Genomic DNA, 27,667 nt, shown 5'->3' on the forward strand with positions numbered 1-27,667 from the left:
CTCAGAAAATGTGGCCAGAGATGATCTCCAAGCAACCTTTGGGCACGTCTTCATGGCGCCCTTTCTTTCTAGGTAATTAATGGTGTTTTCTCATCCCTCCTGAGAGGACCGTGGTGGGTACAGCAGGGTGGCTGGGCGGGCGCCGGGCAGACAGTCTGAGCCCACTCCAGCCTCCCTTGGCAATTTATCACCTGTCAGCCCTGCTCTTTCGGGACATAAAACAAGTTCTCTGGGAGGCTGCCAGGGGCCCCGAGGCCCTGAGCTGGGCTGTTTGCTCTTTGGGCACAGTGTCTCCAAGGGCTTTTTCTCCAGGGGAACTCTGCCAAGCCTGCCCCATGGAGGGGCTTCTGGGTAAGCCTGTGGGTCTAGGGTTTGGTTCCTGCGTGATCTGACCGGGGCACGTGGATGAAAACAGAAGCTCCTAGAAGGTCAGGGGCACACCAGGCGGTACACAGCCAGAACCTGGATTCCAGGACAAACCCAGTTCTTTCCCCTTAAGCCCCTGCCTCTAAGCCAGGGGTTCTTAACCAGGGACCCCAGAATGTCCAAGAACTTGGACAGGAAAAAAAAAAAATCCTACCTTTATTTTCACAAACTGCTAATTACAATTACAAATTGTAATTCTTTTAATAATAAACGTAGGGGCATTAGCTGTTTCATGATTTTGTAGAAATCACAGAAACTATCACGTCATAGTATAATTTGGTGGGTATCTTGAAATGATGCTTTTGTTCATCATACTTCAAAATTACAGTCGTCATTAAAACTAGGTCTTGTTATTGAAGGCATTAATAAAGAAGCACATACGGGTGTGGGATGCAGTGTGCAGATACTTTATTGAGTTGTGTACTTGAATCCTGTATGGTTTTGCAAACCAGTGTCACCTCAGGAAACTCAATTTGAAAAAGAGAAGCACATCTATTGCTATCAATGTTTTTAAAAGTATTTTGATAACCATATTTCAATGTAATTGGTTTCCTTTGGAAGCCTTGGTGTTTTGTTTTATGCATGTAAAAACATTTTTCTGGGAGGAGGTCTTAGGCCTTACCAGAGGCGGGAGGGTCTAGAAAAAGTAAAGGACTTGCAGGCTGGGCACTTGGGCACTCGAGGTGCCTTCCCTCACTGCAGGGTCAAGGTGTCCTGCAGCCAGTGACTGACGTCTGCACTGAATCAGCCTGCTCCCTGCTCCCTGCTCCCTGCACCCAGCTGTGTGCTGGGCTGGGGAGAAGGAGCGTCTGCCCTCCTGGGGCTCCTGGGCTGGCTGGGGGTTGTGGGGGTGGTGAGCAGGACCCGAACACCTACAGCTGTATAAGCTGCCAGTGAGCCCCGTGCTGTTGGGATTCTGAGGAGGGAGAAGTCACTTCTATTGCAGGGACTTGATCCTTGAAACTGCTTCATGGAGAAAGTGACATTGGTTTTGGGACTTGAGGACTCTGAAGTAGGAAACACGGGGAGAAGCATGGCAAGCCCAGGCACCAGCATGAGCAAAGGCATGGAGACCAGAAAGTGGGGGCACATGGAGGAGGGGAGCGTGGGGGTAGTAGCCCTGAATGTGGCAAAGAAGCTCCCACCTTCTGCTCTCAGCCCAGGGAGCCACGGCAGGATTCTCAGCAGTGCGGAGGGAGGGTACTCTGGTTTGGGTTCCAGAACAGTCCCTCTGGCTGCTGATTGGAGGGGTGTCTGGAGGGGATGGGACTGGAGGCTGGCTGGCTAGTGAGGAACCTATGCAGTTATCCGAAGAGGGACATGAAGACTTGAACTGAGTCCAAACTGGGGGTCCTGATGGGACTAGAAAGGGGGTTGTCCCAGCCCTAGAATGATGAGAGGTCGGGGGGGGAAGGTCTACGAGATTTCCCAGGCTGGAGTCTGAACATCAGGGTTTGAATCCCAGCTCTGTAGGTTATTAGCAGTGTGGCCCCGGGCACGTCGATGCTACTCTGCAAGGTTTATTATTTGCTCATCTGAAACACTCGGTGGTAACAGCACCTGCCTGGCAGGGTCACCGTGAGCCAGAAATGAGATGAGGCAGTTAAAACTGCAGCACAAGGCCTGGCACAGAGCAGGCGATGGACACGTCAGCGCTATGGCTGTTTTTATCACCAGGAGTAAAACAGGGTCCTGGGGATGCATTGGACGGGAGGGGCTGCGGGAGAAGAGAGGCCGAGTCTGCCGTTTCTGATCTGCCAGGGGTGCTCAGAGAGTGACAGGAGGAGCTCCTCTGGGTTTCCAAGTCCCAGAGCAGGAAGGGTCTAGACGGGTATCCTGCAGTGAACCTGGAGCCCTTGGGCAAAGGGTGGGGTGAGGGAGGAAGGCAGGGTCTGCAAACATGGGCCCTGCTCACACTGGAACTGAGCCTTGGGGTCTTGGAATTCCAAATGCATCTTCCCACACTCACCCTGGTCCTGGACTGGGGCTCCCACACCCCGCATGGCCTCCCTCCCTCTCAGATCGAGGTGTCCCAGCTTTAACTCTGCTGAGTGATTGCAGTGCTGTGGGCAGTGGGAGCCCACTGATGCCAGAGAATAAATTTGCCATGTTTTGTAGAGCATGCGGAAGCATATTTGGGGGGTTTAATCTTCTTAATAAATCGTTCTCAGATTCTACACTATTAAACCCCCGGAAAATTCATGAGCATGCTGGGAATGAGAGACATCATCGGGAAGGTTTGACTTGAACAACACAATAAACGAGGCTTCTAAATTGGGTCAGGGAAGCCTCTGAGGCCCAGAGAGAGGACATCCCGCTTGCTCGGCCCTCCCCAGGCCTGTAAATTAATCATGCATACAAAGGGGCCTTGTCCTCTCTTGTCAGAGCCAGGGGCGGTGTCTGTGCTCACTGACCCACCCCCACTCCCACCTCGTTGCAAACAGAGCGCCTGGTGAGGCGTTTCAGCTTCTGTGCTTTGTAATTCTTGTGTCTCCAAAGCAAGGTGGGTGTACATTTCAGCAAGAGAGATGTAGGTTAGATAGGGGGAAGAACTTCCTGGCAGACTGTGGGGTGGTGTGAAATCCCGGAATGGGCTGCTCAGGGAATTCGAGGAGACTCTTTTCTTCAGGGCTTTTAAGACCTGGCAGGCTCTATCTGTCTTTGGCACTCTCAGGCCACTGCCCCGTGACAGCAGTGACAAGAACAGACATTGCCCCAGGGTCCAGGCACAGGAACGAGCTTGGAAAGTGCTTCTTTCTAGGCCATTTTGGGAGATTTATTACCTGCCCGGCTTGAGCTAATTGGACGTGGGGCCGGCATCCTCTAAGCCCAGGCCCTCACTGTGGTCTAACCATGTGGTATTTGGAAAAGGGAAGTTAAGGTCTGTGGTTCCCAGGCTGCTGCTGATCTTCAGTGGGTTCCCTCCCTTCCCTGGTGCTCTTGGCCTGCTGGAATCCTACCCAAAGGCCTCGATGCCACCCCCACTGTGAAGCCTGCCTTGTCTCCTTGCCCTGTCAGTCACAATCAGTTACCCCCTTCCTTATCCTTCCTCTCTGCTTTGGGCCCTTGTCGGTGGGTTCCTGTGGGAGTTCATGCATCCCATCAGACTGTCAGCTCCCTGAGGACAGACGGTTGCAGCCCTCATGGGCCCACAGTGTCCCTCCTAGGACCGTGCCAGTACTTTTGCATGGGTTTTCCGATGCCAGCTCCTGGGAAGTGTCCCCTATGCACCTCAATGTGGGAGCTGAATGGCCTGGCTTCCCTCTGGCAGCTGTGGAAATCCAGGGCTCCTGAACTGAATCAGGCAGTCACAGGAGGTGGGCCCAGGTGGGGAGGCACACGGGGCAGACCCCGGCCAGCCACAGCCGGCCCTGTCTTTACTCACTCAGTTCCGACACTTCTTGTCTTTGTGCTCCCCACCCTTCCCCGCTCCGGTCCCCAGCCTGCTTAAAGCCCTCGTATTCTGCAGGTCTTTGAGGGAGGTGAAGGGGTCCCCAAGTGTACACAGGAGGTCCCCATCCCTGAGATGCCATGTTTCAAGGAGCCCCCTAGCACATGGGAACCAGCCCCTTCCTAGCACAGGCCTGGGCAAGTGCAGCCTCTGAGCAGTCTGGAAGGGATGACGTGTAGGTCTAAGACCCGGCAGGCGGGGGGTGAAGTTCACCATAAGGGAAGGGAATGAGTCCTGGTGGACAGGCTGGAAAGGAAGCGGGCGTTGGAACAGGGGAAGGCAGTGAACAGCCTGCTCCGTCAGCTGAGGAGTCCTTTCTGGGGCTACCTCTGGCCCCAGCCTCCAGCAGCCTGGCTAGGCTGGGAAGAAGCTGGTCTTCCACCCCCAGCCCGCTCCCCACCGTGTGGGTCAGGCTATTCCCTGTGCACTTGGGCCTCAGAGGCTCCTGCAGCCCCCTGGCCAGCCTGTGGGCCCCAGGTATGTCAGTGTGTGTGTGTGTGTGTGTGTATGTTGGGGAAGCTGGTGGCGGGTGACTGCAGCGTGGAGCTCTGGCTAGAGAGGCAGGGCCTCCGTGTGGAGCTGGCTGGACACAGGCAGTAAATGCCACCAGAGGTCAGTAGGTGGAGGAAGAGAGCCACGAGGCCCGTGGGGTCAGGGAGGCCTTTGGGCTACTCATTGGATGGCACTAATTCAGTGCCTAAAAATAATCCCAGACTCGGCCCAGCACTTCAGAATTTTCCAAGTTCTTTCAGACCCACAAACTCACTTCAGTCCTGGAGGGAGCGAGTTCCATCCCTGTGTGACCAAGGGGAACATCAAGTTCTAGAGCAAACTGGTTTAGGGCCTGCGGCTAGCTGCTGGCAGAACCGACTGGAGCTCTGCTCTCTCTGGCTGTAGGTTCAGCACGGCCTCCTGCGGACCTGCTTGGACACGGAGTGAGGGAGGACTGGCTTTGCTGTCCAGACACCCTTCCCGCAGGGAAGGCCAGCTGGGAGAAAGGTTAGGATGCGGGAGAGCCGTCGCAGTGGAGGAAAGAGGAGCACTGATGGGGTCAGGGTTGGGGTGGGGGTGGGACATCAGCAGGGGCTTCCTGTGGGGTACTGTGGAGCAAAGTGGAGGACGTGGGGCACAGGGCGGAAGCCACCCAAACACGGGGAACTTGTGAGTGAAGACAAGACAGTAGGAAGCGGATTTAGGCCCAGCCAGCTTGCAAAGACTGGGCTACCCAGCCTGAGCAGCCCCTGCAGGGCCGGGTGGCTGAGTCACATGTGAAGAAGCCTGCTGTGGAGGACCCTGTGGGCAGTCGACTCCAGAGGTCATCTGGGGGCAAACCATGGCCATACCAGCCCTTTGGCTGTACTGCTGTACGCCAGAGGTCACCTCTCCCCTCCAGGTCCTGGCCCACTCTGTCCCTTTTCTCCTGGCCAGACCTCTTGCTCCAACCCACTTTTATTCCCCCTTTAGCATAGAGAAGAGAGAAACTTGCCTCTTAAGACGGCAAAATGACTGAGGAGAGGAAAACAGTCAAAGGAAGAGAGGTGGTTGTCATGGAAACTAGAAAGTAGAAGCAGAAACTTTCAGGGGCAGGATGGAAGGAAAGCAGACCGAGTGGCTGAGGACTGCGGGGGCAGGGGTGACCCGGCCCAGGCTGGCTTGGAATACCCCTCCGCCCAGAACCCCCTGCCAGAGGGAGCGAGTGGGCCTCCTGGTTGCTCCCAAGCTGGGGTGTGGGGTGCCTGGTACCTGAGTGAGGTAAGTGGCTTGTGGTCTGAGCAGGAGCTTGGGTCTTCTGCCCAGAGTGCCGTACAGTTTGGGGCTGCAGGTCGCACTTTGCCGGAAGCCGCCCAGGGGTTTGTTCCCTGCAGGTCTTTGCATGATGTCTTACCCGCTGTTCTAACATGCACCAATGATGTGGCTCAGGACCGGACAGTTTACAAGGCAGCTTCTCACAAGCTGCCTCATGCAACTCCCGTGATTGTCCTGGGAGGACGGAGTGGGGAGGTGAGGCTCAGAGAGGTTAAGGGGTTTGCCCCAGGTCACACAGCTGAGGACCACCACGGGTGGGATTGCAACCCCAGGGCTGTCAGACCCTGAGCCTTGAGCCCCCCACCTGGTTCTCCGCCACTTTTTATTTTTGAGTGGGTAGCTCTGCCTGGAGCTGTGCCCTCCCTGTCGCCTCCAGAGCCTTCTCATCCCTCACTCCACCAGGACTTCCTTTGGGGTGCTGCCATTACTTTCTGTACAACCTTAGGGAAATTACGTCTCTCTGAGGCTTAATTTTCCCATCTGTAGAATGGGCATAACAGCACCTTCTGCCTCTAAAGGTGGCTGTGTGGATGCAGTGAGATGATTCAAGTCGAGTACTAGGCACAGTGCCTGGCCCAGAGAACACCCTCAGAAATCTCCTTCACCATGTCGGTGTGGCTCAGTGGACTGAGTGCCGGCCTGCGAACCGAAGGGTCACCGGTTCGATTCCCAGTCAGGGCACATGCCTGGGTTGCGGGCCAGATCCCCAGTTGGGGGCGCACAAGAGGCAACCACACATTGAAGTTTCTCTCCTTCTCTTTCTCTTTCCTTTTCCCTCTCTCTAAAAATAAAATAAATAAAATCTTAAAAAGAAAAAGACATTAAGAAAAAAATCGATCATGGCTGTGGAACCTCTGGAAAACATCAAGGCTGGATAGGGAAGCACCAGAGTCTCCAGCCCTAAAACTGACCACCGGGGCCCCAGTGAGCACCAGGCATCTCCGCCTACGTTCTTTCTGCCAGGCTTCCCTGCCGGGGGTAGGGTGCAGGAAGGATGGGGGGAGGGGAGAGGAGTTGGGCCGCTGTCCAGTTAGCCCTGAGTGTGAGGCTTGGACCTGCTCAAGGTTTAGGTCTGAGAGGAGCCCTCAGAATCCCTCGTGGCCTCATGGGCCTGCTCCTGAATTGGAGCCAAGCCTTAGATTTCTCCCAGGGAGCCAAATGTATTATTAAATGGCAGAAAGGCAGCACACTGCATGTGAAAGATAATGGGGGAAATTTATTGGATGGACTATAAATCATAGAATGAAAAGTGCTGAAACCTGAGGGGAGGAAAATTAATAAGTCCTGAGCTGTGGCTTGTTTGGGGTGATGGTAGAGGGCAGTTGGCCTCGTTTTGCTGTGAGCCCAGGAGCTTCAAGATGCAGGGAGGCCTAGAGGTCTGGGTGCTGCAATGTACATTCACGTGTGCTATGCTCGCCTGCAAACATGGCTGTGACGCCCCCACCCTCCTCTCGATTGGTAGCAGCCGGGCGGCAGCCCCTGGCTGGGCACTGGGGTTATGATGACGAGCCAGGCCAACAGGATCCGACCCTTGGGGGAGCAGCATGCCAGGAGAGACAAATGCGAGATGAGTCATCAAAAAATAGATATCATTGCACAATGCGATGGGTCCCCTGGAGGAAAGGTTCAGGGAGCCTGGAAAAAATGATGCGGAAAGGTTGTGGGGGGTAGGAGGGGAATCCAGTGAGCTTGGGAGGGATGGGGTGGTTTCTCTGGAAAGGAAGATGAGTGGGAGTTGGCCAGGTGGCTCCGGAGAGCTGGGGGCAGAAATGAACCAGAAAGAGGGCCAAAGTCTAGCGAGGCCAGGGTGGCTGGAACAGAGGGCTGTTTATAAAATGCTCACTCTGGCTGATTTGTGGAAAATAGACTCAGGGGACAAGAGAGGATTTGGGGGGGGGGCAGTTAGGGGCTGTGGGAGTCCTCAAAGCTAGAGATGGTGGTGACCTGCCTCCAGGTTAATGACAGTGGAGGCAGACAGAGATGCACAGAGAGACTCAAGCTAGAATTTGGAGCTGGAAATAATCTGTTCGCAGAGGGGACTCAGAGCCTAGGAAGCCGGCCCCATGTCCTGTGTCCTAGGAGTGGGAACTGTGGGAGCAAAGACATGAGGGACAGAAGTGGTGGGGGGCTGGGGACCCGTGTGGCTGAGGAAAGGGTAGTGGTAGGGAGCGGTGTGCATGAGGGTGGGGAGAGGGCTGGCAGCACCCACTGACCACCACCCTGGGCTGAGACGGGAAGCCAAGGCTCAGGCCTTATTGCTACAGGACACCTTTTTCCAAACGGCTCTGTCTTTGGCATCTGGAAAGGGGCTAGAAGGTTAATTACCTGGAGACAGGTGAGGGGAGACCATTCGTGGCACCATTAGGAGCCAGACTACCTGAGATCAAGTCCTGTCTCTGCCACAGTCACCCTTCTGTGCCTGTGAAATGGGAGAGTAATAGGGCCCACTCTGAAGGCTCTTATAAGGACTCACTGAATTAATCTTGCCTGGCAAAGAAAGTAAGCACTGTACCGGGGTTAGTAACGATGTCCTGTGTGACCTTGGGCAAGGCTGCCCCTCTCTGGGCTTCGGTCCCTCCTGGTGGGTCTGTACAAACACTTTGGCTAAAGCTTCTCTGGTCTCCGTTGTGCCAGCGGTCTCCAGCTCCGGAGGGTGGCCAGAGTGCATCCCTAAGCTGGCAGTGTCATCTCGGATGGGACCTCCCAGCCCTGTAAGGAGACACCAGGCCTATCAGGGATGTAAGGGGATATTTGAATCAGCCCAGGACCTGGTGAGGTCAGAGGGCACGGGGACCAAGACAAAGGGGACCAGTCAGGGCTGCTGCCGGGCCTGAGCTGACCCGCTGGGCCCCAGAATCTAGACCGCATTTGGGGAGCCTGGGGAGGGAGGGGAAGCTGGGCCTTGGCCTTCACTGTGGAATGGGGCCTGGGCAAACTGGTTGTTCTCTGTCCATTCTGGGCCTAGTTTACCCATTTGCACTGTGAGGTTTGGAATCCCTGCCTTCTGCACACGGGGTGCGGGGAAAGGGACAGGCTGCAGTCTGTAAAAGGCTTGGAGCCCTGTCAGAGCCTGGGGTCCCAGATGTCTTCATATAGAGCCCTGGGGGCCCTGAAAGAGAGCGGGAGGTAGGCTGGTGTGGACATGGTGGGCCCACTCCCTGCTGGTTAAAATGCACATTCCTGGGCTCCTCCCCAGGCCAGTGAAACCAGACTCTCCCCGCTGGGCCTGGGCTTCTGCAGTTTAACATGCTCCCCAGGGGATGGAAGTGCCTTAACGTCTGAAAATTGAGATTGGGAACAGGGAAGCAGACTGGGACCCAGTGCCATGCTGCCCTAGGGGGCAGGCACAGCCCTGGGAGCCCTGGAATCTTGAGCCCCCCCAGCCAGGCTAGTGCTCCCCACCATAACACCAGGGCCAAGAAAGGCTTTGTCCCGGGGCCCCACAGCCTGGCGGGGGGCAGCACCTGCCAGCACCTTCTGAGGGCTCCAGGCTACGCTCTGGGCCTGGGCCTGGGCCTGGCAGAGAGAGTGTGTGCATGAGGTCAGAGAAAGATCCAGAAAATTCTGCAGCTACCTTGCAACTTCCTGGGACAGAGGCTACAGGAGGAGGGGAGGGGCCATGGTGACAGAGGCCTCTTGACCCAGGCTGCTTCCTCAGGACTAGGATCAACTCAGAGCCCCACCCATGTCCCCTGGGCTTTCTAATATAGGTGCCAGGAGGGATCAGGGGGTAGGGCGAAAGCCCCAACTCCAGCCCCAACTGCCCTAGTGGCTTCTCCTTATTGTGCCCGTAATAGCTTCATCTGCTGCTGGGAACTGAGGGAGGGCCTGGTGTGGGTCTCAGTGACCTTGGGCAAGTGTCAAGTCCTTTTCAAGTCTGGGGTTGAGGGTAGAATGCCCGCTAGATCTCTAAAGGCCTCTGCAATTCCTAGTTGTGGGAAAGCAGCCTCACTTTCAGACCATCTGAGAACAGGGACCAGTTTGGTAGTGAGTTACCTATCATCAAAGGCATGCCAGACAAGGCTGAGTGAAGTTTGCTTCCTCTTGGGCCTTTGTCTGTGGTCCTGGACTATCCTTTTTCACACCCTGTTTGTTTCTCTCTGTTAATTATTAATCACCAGGAAAGCCACACCTGGGAAAAGCGGCAAGTCCCCAGCTAAACGTTGCGGGGGTGGTGGGGTGGTGGTGGTGGGGGGGGTGGTTAGGCTGCTGATTTCCAGGATGATCTTGAACTTGTTTTACTTGGCCCCCGAACATTCAGCTACTTCCTGTACGAGCAGCAGCAGAAATTCTAGGGCCCCAGCCCTTCCTCCTTCCCCTGGTAGAATTTCCAGACAAAGTACTGTTTCCAGGGTGGGGGCAGGGCCAGCCAGCATTGTTCTGGCTCTCAAAAGAAGTCGAGGGATGACAAGTTGCAGAAGCTACATTTAATCCTTTTCTACACAGTGTAGGATGCCAGCTCTGGGTTAGGTGGGACCTTCGGGGAAAGCCAGAAGTTCGAGAATCGTGGCTGTGGCACAGACTACTCCTCCTCTAACACCTACCGTGGCTCCCGTTTATGTCCCAGACTGGGCACAGAGGCTCTGTGAAAAACCACCCAGGCCAACCCCATTTTATAGGAGGGGACGCTGGAGCTGTGAATGGGAGGGCACTTGTTCGAAGGCACACAGCAGAGCGAAGACATGTATTCATCCGTTCATTAATTCCGCGCCAGTGCCTACACTGAGTCGGGACTTCCAGCCTGGCTTCCTGGCCAACCCCAGGCTGCCGCTTGTAGGCCAGCTCTGCAGCTTGCTGCCCACATGCCTCAGGGAGGAAAGCCCAGGCCCACAGAGGTGAAGTCACTTGCCGCTGGTCCCACAGCTGCCCTTGGAAAAAAAAAAAAGAATGGGGACTTTGAGTCCAGCTTCCTTCATGCACCTCATTCATCAGATGTTTACTGAATGCTGTTCTGTGCACTGGGGATGTGGCTATGACAGGCTTAATGAGCCCCTGCCCTCATTAAAGTTTGGGAGAAGATAATTAGTGAACAACTGAATATGCAGATAAGATTGTTTCAGGAAGTGATAAGTTGAAACAAATAAAACTGGGCAGTGGGATAAGGGGTAGGGGTTGGGACAGAGGCACTGGAGATAAGGTTGTCGGGCAAGGCCTGGGAGGGTGTGATATCTGAATTGAGGCCTGAGTGACAGGGAGGTGCTGACCATCTCAAGACCTGGCGTTGGATGTGAGGCAGAAGGAACAACAAATGCAGAGGCCCTGTGCTGAGACCACCTTAGGCATGTTTAAGGACAGCAGGACATCCAGCCGAGTCTAGAACCACCTTAGCCAATGGCTCCCTAGAAAGCTCTTTTAAGAATCTGGATTCTGCCCTGGACGGTGTGGCTCAGTGGGTTGGGTGTTGTTCTGCAAACGGAAAGATTGTGAGTTCAATTCCCAGTAGGGGCACATGCCTGGATTGCAGGGTTTGGTCCCTGGTTGGGACTTGATACAGGAGGCAGTTGATTGTTGTTTCCCTCTCACATCAATGTTTCTCTCCCTCTCTTTCTCCCTCCCTTCCCCTCTCTCTAAAATCAACAAGCATGTTCTCATGTAAGGATTAAAAAAAAAAAGTCGGAATTAAAAAAAAAAAAAAAAAAAGAATTTGGGTTCTTTGGCCCTACACACCAAAATTTAGATTCAGTGATGCCGGGGGAGCTATTTCTAAATGCTCCCAGTGGAGTTCATGGGCATCTAGCCTTGCTCCACTCCTGCAGGCCTGCTCACAGAACCAGCCAATCCTTTCATAGTTGCAAAGCGAGGAACAGAGAGGGTTGTAACTTGTCGAAGTCAGGCAGCCACACAGCAGGAGAGCTAGTCCTGGAGCCCAGATCCTCTGCCTCCCAGGCCAGGGTTCCTTTCTTACCACTTCCCTTCTTCCCCTTTTGGAGGGGCTGCCTTGGCCTCACCCCACTTGGATCTATCTCTCCAATCTCACCCTTACACACCCTGCACAGCCTGTTCTCCAGTGACCACTCCATTCTCTGCTCCAGCTACACAATTCTACACACTGCCCTCAGCTGGTTTCTACCCCTGGGTCTTTATCATGCTCTCTCCCCCTCCAAGAATACACTCCTCTGCTCTCTACCCAGGCAACTCCTACTCAACCTTCTAGCTCAATGCCAATGTCTCTTCCTTCAGGAAGCCTTCCAGGACTTCTCTATCCTCCAGATTTCCTCACATCAGATGGGCTGAGCCACACTTCCCAAATGCTATTACTATCTCTCTCAGTTTTACTGAGAGCCTGCTCTGAGCTGGTAATGTTGTTGACCAGCTCTAGTTGTCTGGCTCTCACGGAGCCCACAGATTAGTGGGAAAAGAGACAGCCTGGATGGGGCAGGTATTGATCAGTTTATACACAGGGCTTTGATTCACTATGCTATTTGACCTTCTGCAACCTCACAAAATATAAGTATCATCATGCCTACTGTATAATTGAGGAAACAAAGGCACAGAGAGGTGAAGGCACTAGCCTGGAATCACACAGTCAAGGTGCTGGTTCCTGACTGCAAATCCCACACTCTTTCAGCTCCCTTTCTAGGAGCTGGCTGCTGGGCCTGTTCATCTGTCCTCCTCAGTGGGATCTGCCGGGGTTGAGTAAGGCCTGTCCCCCTGAAACGCAGGCCAGTGCCAGTCATGAAATGGTTCACAGATGACCAGGCAGGCCTGCCTGGGAAGGCAAGGGGCTCTCTGACCTCACACTGGGACCATATGTCACCCCCTCTGGTGGCCCAGTGGGCGTGGAGCTCTCTGGGCCCCTCAACTGGAAGGGGAGGAAGAAACCTGGAGACTTGGAGTGGCCGCCCCAGGCCTGGGCGGGAGAAGGAGGGCTGTGGGCCCACCTGGAGCTTGGCAGCGTTTCTGGGTCAGGGGAGGGAGAGGAAGTACATGAGGAGAGTGGCTCCAGGCTTGGCCATCTGGGCAGAAATGCTGGCTGCTAGTGTGGGGGTGCGGAAGGATGGGCTGGGCTGGGGCCTGGAGACTGGATCCCAGCCTCCCCTGGCCACAGGACTGGAGTCTTGAACTTCGGGGGTAGCCATTCTGGATTGGAAACCCATGGTTCCCATGGGAAGGATGTGTCAGGTGTTCTGAGAGGGGAGGTCCAGGTAATTAGGGGGGAAGTGGGTCCTGGCAGTTCTGTTTGGGGCTCACCCCCAGCTCCCATGTGTGACCTCGGGCAAATTGCTCCCTCTCCTGGCCTCACTTCCCATTTGCATGGGGTGATGCTGCTTCCTGCTGGACAGGAGGGGCAATATGACCTTCGAGGACTGGAGATCTGATGCCACAACCCCAGCTTGCCACGCATTAGGAAGGGTCCTCCAGGCCAGTGGCTGTCCTATAGGGCCTCAGCTTCCTCGGTCCATCACTTCCTCTGACGATTCTGCCTCGCTCTGACAGCCCTGTCAGTGTTTTATGATTGACTGTTGACGTGTATGAGGGAGATGTATGTCTTCTTTTCTGGACAGAGGGACATTTCTAGATCCTGATGGAATCCTTGGAGGTGGGCTGGGAAGAGATATCACGTCTCTGAGGCCCAGAGATGTCAAGGGACTTTCTCTGAGGCACACAGTGTCCAAAGAAACACAGCAACTCTGCGCAGTGGCTTCTGTTTCTGTTAGAGTCCTGACCTCTCCACAGCCTCACCCTCAGCCCTGGTTTGGGTGACTTGGTTTAAAAAACACTCAACATTCCCCGAGGCTCTGTCTGTGTCTGTTGACATGTCCACGCTTGACTGATGCTTCAGTTCCGCCTCTGTTGAGCGGGGTAGAGCCATCCAGGCCCCAGGTCATCCTGTCATCCTGGCCCTGACTGGGTCATTTTCTTCGAAGGATGTCATTAAATTCCTTGGTGGCTTTAGAGAGGAAGTTATGGTGGTGGTGGTGGTGGGGAGGGGGCAGTGGAAGCCATGGATGTCTGGCTGGGCCTTGAGTGGGACCTCCCAGGGCTTGTCTGCATCTTCTACTCTGTCGGGTGAGTCCTTGCTCCAGCCTCCTCCATCTCCTGATTGAAGATCCTGCTCCAGGTCCAGCCTCATTCCCGGATGAATGGTGGACTCAGGAAGCTGTCATTGCCTGTCAGACGGGCCACCTCCCCGGGCAGAGGCCCACCATGAATGATCCCATGTTATCCCCACCCACACCCCTGCCCAGGGCTCCAGTGGGAGCCCTGAGATCTGCCTGGGAGGCGGATGTGTGCAGGGTTGCCTGGCTGGGGACTTCCCCTGGACACCACTGCCCACGTCGTCCTGACAGGAAACCTGACAGATCTGAATCCTCCAGACACCCATTGTGTGGGGCCTGGTGTGGGCTCCAGTGTTTCCCCTGTTAGGACTTCCGTCCCTCTTCACCTCCTCCTGGTCCTTGTCAAAGCTGCTTTATAAGGAAACTTCCAGGCTGTTGCCCCTCCTCCATCTCTGCATTAAGTCCTGTTCAACTTTAAAACTTTCGCTCTTTCCAGCTTGCCTGGGTTCAAAACTTGATTTTAGTGCCAGCTGTGTGACCTTAGGGAACTTACTTACCCTCTCTGTGCCGCCAATGTTTTCTGTAAAATGAACATGGTAACCATCTGCTTCATAGGATTGTTGTGAAATTAAATGAGAGAATGTTCATAAAATGCTGCGGACAGGGTCTGGCACACAGTAAGTACTGAATAAGGTTTATTAGTATTAAATTCAAGCTCCACCCCTAGACAAACCTTCCTAGGCCAAACTTGTAACCTTTCTATGTTAGCAGTTTGGGACTTCTGTGGTCCCCTCCAGGCGTGAGCATCTCCTTCCTGGGGGGAGTCTGGTGTTATATAACTGGGGCTTGTTGCTCTTGTTTTCCCCCTGAGCACAAGGGTCCCCAGGAAAGGCCAGGTCCTTCTGCTTTGAACTCAAAATTGAAGAAATGGGTGACCCGTCCTAACACTGGAGGAAACACTGTCCTTTATGGGCAATTTAAGTCTTTCCAAAGGTAATGCTGACAGTAGGCTTTTTGCTCCTTCCTCACTGACTGTCAACCTGACAACCCCAATAAGAGGTGAGACTGCACTGGGCTGGACCCCATCCCTGCATCAGTGCCCCGCCTGACCCAGCGCTGGCCTGGCCTGTGGTTTACCTGGACTTCCAGCTCTGCCCTCAGGCCTCCCACCCACCTCCTTCCCAGCAGGGTGTAATGCTCCTCCGGACACCCAGATGCTGATGGTTCTCTGTCCAGAGGGAACTCAGTGGGTCCATCCCTCCCTGATCTTCTCCTGTGTCCTCATTATTCAGACTGACTGGTGGAGTATGGCAGAGCTGGGGAGTGTCTCTTGTTGGGGCTCAGACTACTTTAATAAGGGGATTTTTGAGCTGGGTCCTGAGGAATACAGAGGAGTTCACCAGGTGGGTGCAGAGGGGAGAGCTTCATGGTAGCCATTTGACCAACAGGGCAAAGGCCGGAGGTGAGAATGAGTATGGAGCCTTTGGAGGCTGAGAGCAGAGAGGTTGGGGGGATGGGTGGGGGTACAAGGGGAGATAGATGCTCTGTGACCGAGCTGGGTCCTTTTGGGTACCGTGGAAGTTCTCCTTTGGAGGCTGTGGAGGGTCAGTGAAGGTGGTGGTTGGGGTCAGGTCAGATCTGATTTAGCCTGTAGAATTCCAGGCCCCACCCAGACCCACTGAATCAAGAGTCTTGGGGGAACCCCAGAAATATACACTTATAATGAGTGGGAGTGATTTGGAGGCTCAGGGGTATGGAGGCTTCAGTCTTGACTCCCAACACAAAGTAGCACATGAGGGAAGTGGGAGCTGGACCTATTCCAGAACCCTCTGGAGGCAAGACCACTGACAGACTATGTCAATCCTGGGGGGCCCGGGGCTCGCAGATCAGCTGTGCCGGGGAGGGTCTGTAGCAGAAGTGGAGGTGGCTGTGGTGGGGGCATTCTCAGCTGCCCCTCCTCTAGTCTAGGCATTCTCCGGAAGGTGGCCTGCTTCTGTTTAAAGGCAGGAGGCCACAGGGGCAGCGGGAGGGGGTGGGTGGCTTGTTCTACAGCAGGATTGATTCCAGATGCTCTGTTGGGCTTGCAGGGAGCAGCCTTTGTCTGCCTGCCCACCCCCCGGAGGGGGGGGTCCTGAGCTGGAGGAGGGGCATGGAGTCCAGGCCCCTCTTCCCTAGCTCCTGCCCTACCCACTTCCTGCTCAGTGCCCTAGCTGGTACCTACTTGGTACCCACCATGTGGAGATGCCCAGCTTGGGTGCTTGACAATGCCCACCCAATCATAAGGCCTGGGATGCAGAAGCTTCTTCAGCCTCATTAGCTGACCCTCCTCCTTCCACAAGGCAGATATGTTGGGGGTCCATAGCTTCTCCTAGTAGGCAGGGAAACTGAGGCACAGAGGACTTGAGAAACCCAAGTGTAAGCAGAGAGACCATACCAGACTGTTGGAGCCTAACTGCATTTACAGATGAGATTCCCGAGTTCCTGACTATGTCCCCCTTCCCTTCACACCCACATACCTATATCTGCTTGTTGGGGGTCCTAAGCCAGGAACACGTGTCCCAGCCACTGTTCAGTAGCTGGTGGGAAGGCTAAAACCTGGCTGATGGGGAAATTCCTGCTTTGGGAAGGAAACTGGTCCAGCTGAACTCCCTAGGAAGAGAGGACCATTGCTTGCCCCCCCCCCCCCCCATCTAGACTTCTGGGGAATCCTTTACCCACTCAACACTGGTGGACCTAGCAGTGGAGGCTATCTATTCCTGGAAGTACCAAGGGTGGGCAGGTGGCTGCGGAGCCCCACCTGGGTGGGGAAGCTCAGGATTGGGGAGGAAGCTGCATGCTGTGAAGACTCACAGCTTGCCTCTGGACTGAGGGACCAGGTCCAGCCCTTCCCAGAGGCCTCAGAAGGTGCTCCTGGCAATGCCTGCTATGGAGGGTAAGCCAGAGCAATGCTTGACCCAGTGATTTTCAATCTTTTTCATCTCATGGCACACGTAAACTAATTACTAAAATTCTGCACACCAAAAGATCTATTTTCTGTTGACCTGACCAAGGGAAAAAAAGGTATACCTTTCATTCATTCACACCGGATGCCTATGGTTGTGTTGGCTGTTGTCATGTTTTTATTTGACAATCTACGGGAAAAGTGGTCAGTGCCCCTGACTAAACAGTTGGATATTGCAGCACACTGGCTGAAAATTGCTGGCTTCACCCAAAGGGGGCTAACGGGTTGCGAGCCCTGTGGTTTCCCATCTTCCTGAGAGATGGACCTGTACTCTGGGGAGAGGAGCCAGGGGAGCAGGTAGCTATGGATAACCAGGACTGGGTTTGAGGACCACTACCCCTCTGCCCCTCCCCCCTCTGGCCCTGGGAAGGCGCCTGGCTTCCAGCTGTGATCCAAGCTTCTCCGGACAGGGGGGCCCTCCCCCTGGCTGAGGGAGTAAGGGAGGGGGCTACCCTTGTGAGGTGCAAAACCCGGCCTGGATTCCTGCCCAGATGGCCCCGCCCCCTCCCGTGCCCCCCTTTTTAGCTGTTCTGGAGGAAGACACAGTCTGCCTTAGGCACCCAAGAGTGACTCTCCCACAAACACACCCTGAGACTGTGTGTTGGGGTCCCCAGGCTAAGAGCACTTGCATTTGTTAACTTTGCCTGTGACTGAGGCACGTCCAACCCTTCTGTCAGTTTCCCTTTCTGTACTTGAGGGCATGGAGCTCAGGCAGGTGGTTGTCTTGAGTAATTTGAAAGATAACTGCGGCTGTGTGGACTGGGGAGAGCTGTCGGGAGAGACAGAGACCATCAAGAGCCAGGATGGTAAAGGAAGGCTCGAGGAGGTGGGCCCTAGAAGGAGGGACTTTGGCCCAACAAAGTAGGTGGGAGGGCAGTCCGTTCTAGGTGAAGGGCAAAGAGCGAGAAGTAGGGGAATAGCAGTGGGCGCTGGAGGGTGGTTTGATTGGGGCCAGGTAGTTGGAACCTCAAATACCAAGGGAGGTTGTTTGGACTTGTTGCTTTTGGACACTGGGGAGCCATGGAAAGTTCTTGAGCTGGGGAGTGAGTGTCATGGAGAAAGCTTTTTAGTGGGGTACAATAGAGCTAGTTTCACCCTCCCTTCTCCCAGCCTTAGTTTTTCATCCCTGGAGTAGGGTAGGGGTTGTTCTGCGGTGCTGTGCCTAAGCTGCTGTTAATGCCTGGAGGGAGGAGACTTCACAGCATCTGGCGGTGGGGGGATGTTATTTGGGGTGGGTCTAGATCAAAGAGGGCAAAATGTTCAGATTTGGCAAAACCCTGCTGGATACATAGGTGTTCATTATGTTTTCTCCACTCTTCGTGTGTTGGAAATATACACCATAATTTTAATTATGTAAAATATGTATCAAATGGGACATTTTAAAAAATGTGAAGACTAGGCAAGTATCTTGCGTGAAAGGAAGTCTTTTTAACCTGGCTGGGGCAGGGGCCAGAGGAATAGTGTGTTTGCGGGTCGATACTCAGCCTAGTGCTCATATGACAGAATCAATCGGGCCCCGCGGCCGCAGCCTCCCTTGACCATCATTGAAAGTGACCGGCTCCGGATCACAGCGCCCGCCTGGCCGCCCCACGTGCTCCCTGCCCAGAGCCCAGTGCCGAGGAGCGCACACCTGCGGGTGTGAACCATCTACACCGGGCCGGCGGAATGGGGCTCCGGGTGCGCTCCGAGGTTGGGCATAGTCGCTCAGGTGCGGGCGCGGAGCCGGTGACCCTCCTGGGGACCTGCCTGGGGTCCTGGGACACTCCAAACCGCCTCGCATCTCTGATTCCAGGCCGGGATTTCTCCCGCACTCACTTTTCGGGCCGGTGCCAGCCGGGCCCCGGTCCCTGGCCCCCGTGGCGGGGCCGGCTGCTCCGGGGAGGGCGGGGGCAGGAGGCAGGAGGAGGAGTTTGAGCAACTTTGTGGGGCAGCCTTGGCCTCGGCAGCGGCCGCACCGGCAGCGCGTGCAGGGAAACGCTGGGACGCCCGCCGGGCCTGCCGGAGCGGGTGATGGGGCCCGTGTGAGCGCGCCCAGGCCCGGCCCGGTGCCCGGCGGGCGGCAGCATGTCCGCGGGCGGCAGCGCCAGGAAGAGCACCGGGAGGCCCTCCTATTACTACCGGCTGCTGCGGCGGCCCCGGCTGCAGCGACAGAGGAGCCGCTCCCGCAGCCGGACCCGGCCCGCCAGGGGTAGGCGCCACCCCGACCCCTGACCCCAAGGACCTCCCTATCGCCACCTCTCCACCTGATGCCCTGGGATGCCAGGGACCCTTGATCCTTCTTTTTACCTGGGACTCCCTCTTCTGCCTCTTATAGTTGCTCGTTTCTGTGTCTGCTTGATCTCCATTTCCTCGGCTGCTCCCTCATTCTCCACCCTCAGTGGGGAAACTGAGGCACTAGTGTCTCCTCTTACGCCATGGTCAGGAAAAGGGGAGGTTGCAGTCCGGGGTCTCTTTCTTCCGCCACTGAGATCCCACCCCCTGCTCCACTGTGCCTCGGTTTACTCAGTAGCTGGGCAATAAAGCAGAGTGGACCTCGGCTTTTCCTCATCTTGACTTCCCAGCCCTGCTTCCCAGCTTAGCCCCCTACCCCCACATCCCTTCCTCAGGGACTTAACAGGCTCCTCCAGCTCTTGGGTGGAGGGACAGGTGATTGGACTTGAGGCCGGGGGCGGGGGGGGGGACCCCGGGGGACCCCCGACCCCAGGGGTCCTTCTTTTCAAAGGAGCCCAGGCTTGTAGGATTTATCTGGGACCCCTTCCACTGGGTGGGCACCACCTCCTTTGAAAAGATTTTCTCTCTTTCAAGCCCTGGAGGCTGGATGGGGAGGAGGGGGGAGGTTCAAGCAGCATTTTCTTTTTCCAGTAACAGGATCCTCAGCTGGAAACAAGTGTGATTCAGGGGGCTGCCTGCTGGCCCCGGTGGGGGGAGGTGTACTTCCTTCCACCGCTGGGTGGGTGGGAGGGAGGAGGGGAGGCCCCCTGGAAGGAGGAGCTCTTAGAAGTTGCCTGGGAGGCCCGAGTTCTGGGCCAAGGCTCAGGCCCATTGAGGTGCCCATGGTGGGAGGGAGGAGGGGGGTTGGTAGCACCCAGCAGGCACCTCGGCCGAGTTTACACCCTCAGGTTGTCTTGGGACTTGGGAAGGCTGGCTCCGTGTTTGAGCAAATGTGTGCTTGGAATCTGGCAGACCTGAGGTCAGATCTTCACCCCTCCAGGTGTGGTTGTGTGGCCTGGGCCCTCTGTATTTTCCACGAACTTAAGTTTTCTTGTCATTTTGAGCGTAAACGAAGCAGGTGGACAGTAAATGCTCAACTAGTCCCCCCCCAGAATGTGGGAGACTTCCCGTGGTGAGGGCTGAGCCGCACTATACAGGTTTCCTCAGGGAAGGAGTAGTTACTGAAGTACTGAGTTCCCTGTGCTTGAAAGGGTTCAAGTTGTGGCCTGGAGGTGTGTACAGGTGAGTTCTGGGAGTTCAGTCCTCAGGGGTCTCTCAGGGCCTGTGATCCAGCCCCTACCCTTGCCTTCTTCTTCCTTTTTTAGAGATTTTATTTATTTACTTTTAGAGAGAGGGGAAGGGAGAGAGAAAGGGAAGGAGAGAGAGAGAAACATCAATGTGAGACAGAAACATCAGTGGCCTCTCCCATGCGTCTTGAACCTGAAACCCAGGTCAAGGCGCTTCTCAGTATGACGTCCATCCAACAGAGCCACATGGGCCAGGGCCCCTTGCATTTCTTGAGGTGGCTTCTGGCTAGTTTCTTCCTGCAGGTTTGATCTGGAAGGCTGGAGATCTGGGTTCATGCACTGTGACTTTGGGTAAGTCACTTCCCTTTTCTGAGTCTTAGTTTCTTGAACTGTAAAAGGGGACTCCCAGTACCTGGATGATTCTGTGAGAAAACGGGTTCATGCTGTGAGAAATGGTAGTGGTACAAATGCCCAGTAATGCTCTGGCCACCCCGAGTCCTCCTGTACCCACCTTGCCCCTGCTCAGTGCCCCGAATGCCCTTTCCCTCCACTCTTCACTTCAGCCTGTTTCCATCCCTGACTGCAGAAGCACAGGAGGACTGAAAGTCCACCTTCTGCTCAGCTGACTGTGCTGGAGACAATCAATGTGTCTGCTCCGCCTGTGCAGGAGGCCATGCATTGTCTCAGCCTTGAAGGAACTTGAAGCCTGTAGCAGGTGGGAAGGAGACTGTCACTGAACAGAAGTTACAGCTGGGGAAATCAGGGAGACCTTCACAGAGGAGGTGATGTTGGGACTGGGCCTCATAAGATAGCTAGGATTTCCCTCTGCAGAGGGAGTGGTTAAATCAGGTCCAGGTTCAAGCCCCAGCTCTGCACTAAACTATCCTTTGGCCAGTTACCTCTCCAAGCCTCAGTGGCCTCGTCTGGTAAATGGGGGTAGGGACGGCAGGGTTGTTTGAGAAATGAGGGGCAAATGTGTGGAAAGTTAGAAGTCTGTGCTGCCTGGGACTTAGACCACAGTTGAGTGTGAACTATTGTCCTTACGCTGGACAGAAGGGACAGCTGTGCAAAGATGGGGAGAAGGAAAATGTTTTAGATATTATAGACAGAGTTTATCCTGGGGTGGGGAGGGGGAAGTAGCTGGATTAGTGGTTTGGGCCTGATAAAGGGCCCCGAGTGATGGGGAGTCATGGGTAGGGTTGTGAGCTGCCTGGCAGTGTGAGAGGTGGAGGCTGGAGGCCCCCTGCGCACCTAGGTAGGAGGCGGCTAGAGCAGCCAGTGACCTCCCTCCACTGTAGCCCCAGATCCCTGCCTCTGCCCCTAGGGCCACCCTTCCGGAGGACGGCGCCCCCACCCAGGTTGTAACTTATGTTGGGAGAGCCACGACGTGGCCTTGAGTACATCCCTTCCAACCTCAGGCCTCAGTCTTCCCATTTGCATGGGGCCTTGGTCCCACACTAGTGGCATCAGACCCCAGTGGAAGAGGCGGTACCCAGCACCCCAGCCCTAGTCAGGCTGTTGCTCCACACCCATTCTGGCCTCTGCCACTAGCAAGGAAGGATAGTGACTGAGCACTCGGGTGGGAGGTGTGTTTGTTCAGAAACAGGAAAGCGCAGAGAAGAGTTGGCTATCAGTCAGTGGGGGCCCACAGCTGGCCTGGTTGGGAAAAGGGTTGTGGCCAGGCTGCCACCTCTGAGCAAGCTCCCTGCCTACCCCACCCTCCTGGAGTGGTGGGAGGGACTCACTGCCCACTTGGGGAGCAGGACTCCCTGGCAGGGCTCCAAGTGAGTGATAGTGTCGGCAGTCCCCCTGCTTTGACTAAGCAGGGCTCTCTCCTTTGGCCTTCCATTTCCCCGTCTGAAGAATGGGCAGAGTAGACCTGCTGTTGACATTGGCCAGAGGCAGGATGGCAACAGTGACCCTTGGATGGCAGGTCATCTGGCCATTTCACATGTGCTTGGTGACCCTAAGTCCTCTTGAAGCCTGGGCATGGCCCTTGGATTTGAAGAGGTCCTGCCTCCAGTAGGGTATCACCAGCCAGGGTGTCTTCCCACCAAGGTCAAGGAAGCTTTGTCTGAGCCATTTCCCCAGGACTGCTGGGGGGAATGCAAGTTTTCCTCTCACTCTGGATAAAGTCTGGCCCATTCATTCATCAGGCATGCATGTCGTGAGCACCTGCTGTGTGCTGGGCTCCAGCCTGGGCACTGAGGGCACATGGGGATGAGTGGCTTGTGCTCCCAGCCCTTGCCAGGCCCCAGTCTGTTGGGGGGAGCTGGCTTATTGAGGTGTACTGGGCCACAAAGTGCTTTTTAGGGTTCAGAGCAATGGTTAGTGAGAGATAGGAGCTCTACTCCCAGCTTAGCAACTAGCTGGTTGTGTGACTCTGGGAACATCCCAAGGCCTCAGTTTCCTTATCTGTCAAGCAGGGCTAATGGGGAGACCTCTTGAGATGCCCATAAACCACACTCATGGGAGGTTTTGATTCTTCTCTTCATGTCTTCATGTGTGTGTTTTCAGAGGTCCGGCCGCATGCCAGGCCTGCCTGGGTGCTGGGGACTTTGGCGGACATGTTCTCGTGAAGCAGTTCCCCCTCTGTGCCCATACAGACCTCCATAGTGCAGCTCTGTGCCTTGGCTGCTGTGTGGTTCCCTCCTCCGTTCCATCTGGGCCTGCTTCCTTTCAGGATCTTCTGGAATCTCTGTGGGGTCTCAGCAGGGGCTTCCCAGGACCACTCCAGCACACTCTGAGGAATACAGGCCTCACAAAGGTTCCCAGGAGTGCTGGGGCTGACCGCTGAGGGTGGTGGTCCCTGACCATGGCTTCGAACTTGGTGGCTGAGGGGTCAACCCCTGGGGTCTAGGTGAGGACACTGAGGCACAGAGGGGCCCCCAACATAGGGTGGGGTATGGAATCTAGGGCTACTGGCCCCAGGAAGATGGTGACATGGTTGGGAAGGGGGCTGGTCTGACACAGCTGTTTTCTAACTGGTAGCAATGCTTAGGGAAGGGCCTGTGTGCCACCAGAGGGCAGGGCAGGGCTGGGATCTCTCCACGGAGAACCTGGCTTCAGGGAGACCTACCCAGTGGTCCCTGGGAAACAGCTCAGACCCTGTGGGCTGGACAAGCCTGAGCATAGCCTGGAGGGTGGGGGCTGGTTGTGTCTTGTGGCCCCCTAGTCTTCAAATGTCCCCCTAAGGACCCAAGGCCTGGCTCTCTGCCCCTAACTTGGATGCGCCCCTGAAATTGTACAAACACCTTTTTTTCTGCCTCCCTCTTCCTCTGTTCCTGCCGTGGCAAAGCTGTACTTTGGAGCTTGACCCGGGCTTCTCCAGGCCCTCCTCATCCTTACATACCTCAGGGACTGGGAGGCTCACTATTCCCTACCAGGGCATGTAATAAAGGTAAAAATGGCTTATGTTTGCTGAGGGCCTCGGTGCCTGACAGTGAGCTTCATTCTGTCCTTGTCGTACCTCATTTAATGTTCATAGCAAGCCTGTGGGATGGATACTAATATTAGCCTCATTTTATAGATGAGGAAACTATGTCCAGAGAGGGGGAGCCTTTTCCCATGTCCCGTAGCTCAGAGACTGTGGAGCCCAGCTCCTGAGTTTATAAATGCATCACCTTGCTATCCTAGGGGCAGGCAGATCTTTCTGTGGCTAGGCCTCTGCTGAGATAAAACCGCCTCCTTCTGTCTGATTTGCATAGTCAGCAACTCTACTAAGTGTTCTCAACCATCATCCCCCATAGTCCTAGCCATAACTCAGAAGGGAGGCAGTGGAATGACCAGGTTGGCATTCATTGGGGGAGGGGGGAGCAGTCAGTTCTGGGTGGCTCCTCTGCCTGGCTGGGCTGACTCAGGTGATCCTGAGGCCCAGTCTCTGCCAGGACCTAACCCCCTGTATCCTGTTCTCAGTCACGTCGGCAAGCACGTGCATTCCCTGGGCGGGTCCCAGGTCTTACGGGCTCAGCGTCATTTCTCCACCGAGTCTCTTTGTGCTGACGGTTCAGTGTATCCTGGTATGAACTCCTTGGAGATGGGCAGCCAGGCTGAGACCCACATCCCAGAGCTATCTGGGTCCTGGATGGAGGCCAGAGACCCCAGTTCATTGGTTGAATGTCGGTGTTTTGGCCTTTGTGTCTGTTTCTGGCCCGTCCTCATCACTTTGAATGATAAGGAAGGCCATGGCTTCCTTTTACCTAGCTCAATGTGTGCCAGGCCCTGTGCCAGGGGCTTCACCGGAGTAGCTCATACCTCATTTGAATTCTCAACCCTTTTGGGAGGTAGGGGTCATTATCACTACCTCCCTTCGCCAGATGAGGAAACTGAGCTCAGGTGGTAAAGTTGCTCTCTGTAGAGGCAAGGTTTGCACTGAGGCCAATAGACTCCAGAGCTGACGCTTTGAAGCATGTGTAGAAGCCCAGTGCTTTTTTTCATTGGATGGTACAATTCAAAGAGGACTGGATGGGCCCAGAGTGTGCTCTTGATGTCAGTGGGTCATGTTTAGGGTCCCGATTCCCGGGTGCTCTATGTCTGCCCCATTGCATCTGTAACTATGGAAACTGGGGAGTACAGGGAGGGATCTGAGCCTGCTTTGCTTGGCTGCTGACGGGGGAGTTGGAGAGACAACTGTCCTATGCCCTCTTGCAGCTCAGCTCAGCACTGGGAGCTACCTGTTCTCCTTGACAACTGGGGAAACTCAGGCCCACAGAGCCATCACCCTTGGCCCAAGGTCACTTAAAGATGTCAATGAGAGTCCTAGGCCTAGAGCCCAGACACCTTTCCATCCTATTTCATTCTTGGTTTTGTTTGTTGCTTTTCTTAAGATTAGCCCAGCTAGGGAAACTGAGGCAGCTGGACTCCTTATGGGGTCTTCTTGGGGGTTGGGGGAGGCTCTTGTGTAACTAGACACATCCAGACCACATACGTGTTTTGCTTAGAAATGACATGAAGCCTTTTGACTATTTTTAACAGAAAAGCAACGAACAACTGCGATATTTCCCCTGCCCCTTCCTCTCGAGGCCACTTGGTTAAATGTCAGGAAAGGGAGAGTATTTCCTGGTCAGGAACATTCAGAGCTTACTGGGAGCTGAAGTTTTGTTTTCTGTGAAGTAGGTGTTTGGGGAGTCAGTGCCCCCCTGCTCCCACCTCTGCTGTTCCCTGGGAAGGTTGGCCTTGACAGTGGCTGGGAGGAGGGATTTGAGAATGCATGGCCGAGATGCCCCTGCTGGAGTGGCAGGGTGGTTATTTTTAGCCATCCTGAGCCAGTAGAGGCATTTCAGCGTTTGTTCAATATTTAATTATCCATCTGAAAATGGCCCACGTGGCCTCAAGTTTGGGAGCGGCTCTCCAGCCTGCGATTTCCTCTGATTGCATAAATGAGGAAGCAAGAGGAATCTCAATAGCCCTCCAAATAATAATAATGAAGAAGGAAAAAAAAGTTGACGTGGCCCTCAGAAAAGACAGGCTTGGTTCTGCAGCCCAGGCAGACCGCCTGTACATTAGCAGAATAGACGAGCCTGTGAGGATACCCATCCCGCCCTTTGGAAACGTAGCCGTGCTTGGTCTGTGAGTCCCAGACTCTACAGCTGCCTGGCTTTTATTCAGGATGAGTTTTTCCCCCTTCGCCAGGCTCCTGTGTTGACTTTGACAGCTGCTGGGTACTGGAGAGGAGGTTTGGGGATTTTGTTTTTGGAAGTCTTGTTAGCTTTTATTTCCCTTCTCTCTTCCCCCTGACAGACAGGAGAGCACTGTCGGCATCTGGGCTGTGTTATTTCTTTTTTCTTGGCCCTCGGAGGTGATGTGTTGACACGGCTGTGAAATGAAAAAGGCAGAGCTCAGGGAGGAAGGTGTAGGGGCTGTGAGGCTCCTGCACCCCCATCCCATAAGTCCCTGGAGGATAAAGGAGTAGAGGGGAGAGGAAGAGAGAATGAGACTGGGGGGAGCCAGACCCTCTTGGCATGGGGATTGTGGAGCTTGGATTTAGTGATTGGAAACCAATAAATTGGCAGTCTGGAATATTCTTAGGAAAAACTGGTTTTCTGATTATTTATACCTCTAGTTTTGGGGCTGAGTTTGGCTCAGGGGTGTGGCCAGGTGAATCCCAACTGCACCACCAATGTTGTGTGAGCTCAGATAGGTCACTAAACATCTCTCGGCTCAGAAACATCTCTAACATATAGATGTGACAGAACATAAGCTATTATTACAGGCTGGGCGAATTGTCATGATCTGTTCATCTAAAGCCTGAGGGGTTAATTGCAGCTCTATTAGGGCCAATCTAGAAATAAAATGTGATGCCTGTGGGGATCAGAAACTTCCAGATGGTTCCCTGGCATCTCTTACCCCCAGAGGCTGCTACAAGTGTCACTTGTATTTGTTCAGAGCTGCAGAGCTTTAGTGAAACCACCTACTGTTTGCAAGTCCTGTGCCAGGGGCGGCCCTGGGAGGACATAGCCAGCCCCCCTCCCACCGCCACCCTCCCCCCCTCAGGGAGCTAAGCCTAGCAGAAGGGAGTCCTGTAATCAGGTTAGCAGATGGTGTGACTGGAAGGGTAGGCAGGGCCTTGAATGGTTAGCCAAGAGGTTGGAACTCCCCCCGCCCCTGCCCTGGTCAGGCCATGGGGAATCAAAAGAAGGATTTTGAAAATAACAGTTGTAATAACAACTTTGATTTTTCTGAGCTCTTATACAGTGCCAGGCACTCTTCTAAGGCCTTTACATGCATCATTTCATTATATTCTCCTTCTCACAGAGAGCAGAGGAGGACCGAGGCCCAGACTGGTTCAGTGACTTGCTCAGCATCACCCAGCTCCTGAACGGGAGAGTCCAGTTTAAGCCTCACTACACTTACCAGCGCTGTGGTTTCGGTGAATGACTTTCAGCTACCAGCAAGCCAGACTGCCATAGTGCGGGGAGAAGGGAGGGAGCGAGAGTAGGTACCGGGGATCACAGGTGACAGTGCTAGCTGTCCGGGTGCCAGAGGCCTGGATCTGCGCTGGGAGATGGGGAGAAGGACCAGAGCAGTTTTCCTGGAGGACTCAGATGAGGCAGGGTTTGGAGACCCTGCCAGGTGCTTCCTGGGGACTCCTGAAGGAACCTGGCAGGTGTAGCGTCCGGGGAGGCAGAAGGCAGGCAGGTGGAGAAGAGCTGACAAGCTTGGAGTATGTGACACATGGGAGAGACCACCACCCACCTGAGGATCAGTGCTGGTGGGGCTGCCACATCTTCGCCCTCACCAGCGACAAAATGAGAACAGGGAGGTTAGCATAGCGACATTCTCATTTCATTGTAACCCGTTTGAGTCACTTTCCTTTAGTCTGAGATGATGGTCTTCAGACTCTTGGGGGTTAGAACAAAACTTCTAATGAAATATAGGATGGTGATTATTCTTTGTTTTAACATTGTATTTGCAAAGCAGGAGGTTGCCCAGCTCCATATTATGCTACCGCATCGTTTTATTTATGAAAATTGAACTGGTTCTTGAAATTCCGGAACAACGGGAGCCTGGTGCTTGGGAGAGAGTC

General features: G+C 54.7%; 1 protein-coding gene across 7 annotated transcripts in view; it reads left to right on the forward strand.

Annotated features, from left to right (window-relative positions):
- The window catches only part of DAB2IP (DAB2 interacting protein), a 182,887-nt gene that overhangs the window by 45,777 nt on the left and 109,443 nt on the right, over positions 1 to 27,667 (forward strand). For 2 of the 7 annotated variants that reach the window (XM_090274667.1, XM_090274669.1), the window contains exon 1: positions 18,683 to 18,872. The exons of 3 other annotated variants lie outside the window; for them this stretch is intronic. In XM_090274667.1, the coding sequence (XP_090130793.1) occupies positions 18,749 to 18,872 (124 nt within the window). In that variant the 5' untranslated portion in view covers positions 18,683 to 18,748. Of the gene's footprint in view, positions 1 to 18,680; positions 18,873 to 27,667 lie in introns of those variants that run through there. 2 more of the 7 variants (XM_090274672.1, XM_090274671.1) reach the window with 2 other exon arrangements.

This window comes from Furipterus horrens, unplaced genomic scaffold, assembly GCF_987537825.1.
Source record: "Furipterus horrens unplaced genomic scaffold, mFurHor1.1.pri manual_scaffold_4, whole genome shotgun sequence".
Lineage (NCBI taxonomy): Eukaryota > Metazoa > Chordata > Mammalia > Chiroptera > Furipteridae > Furipterus > Furipterus horrens.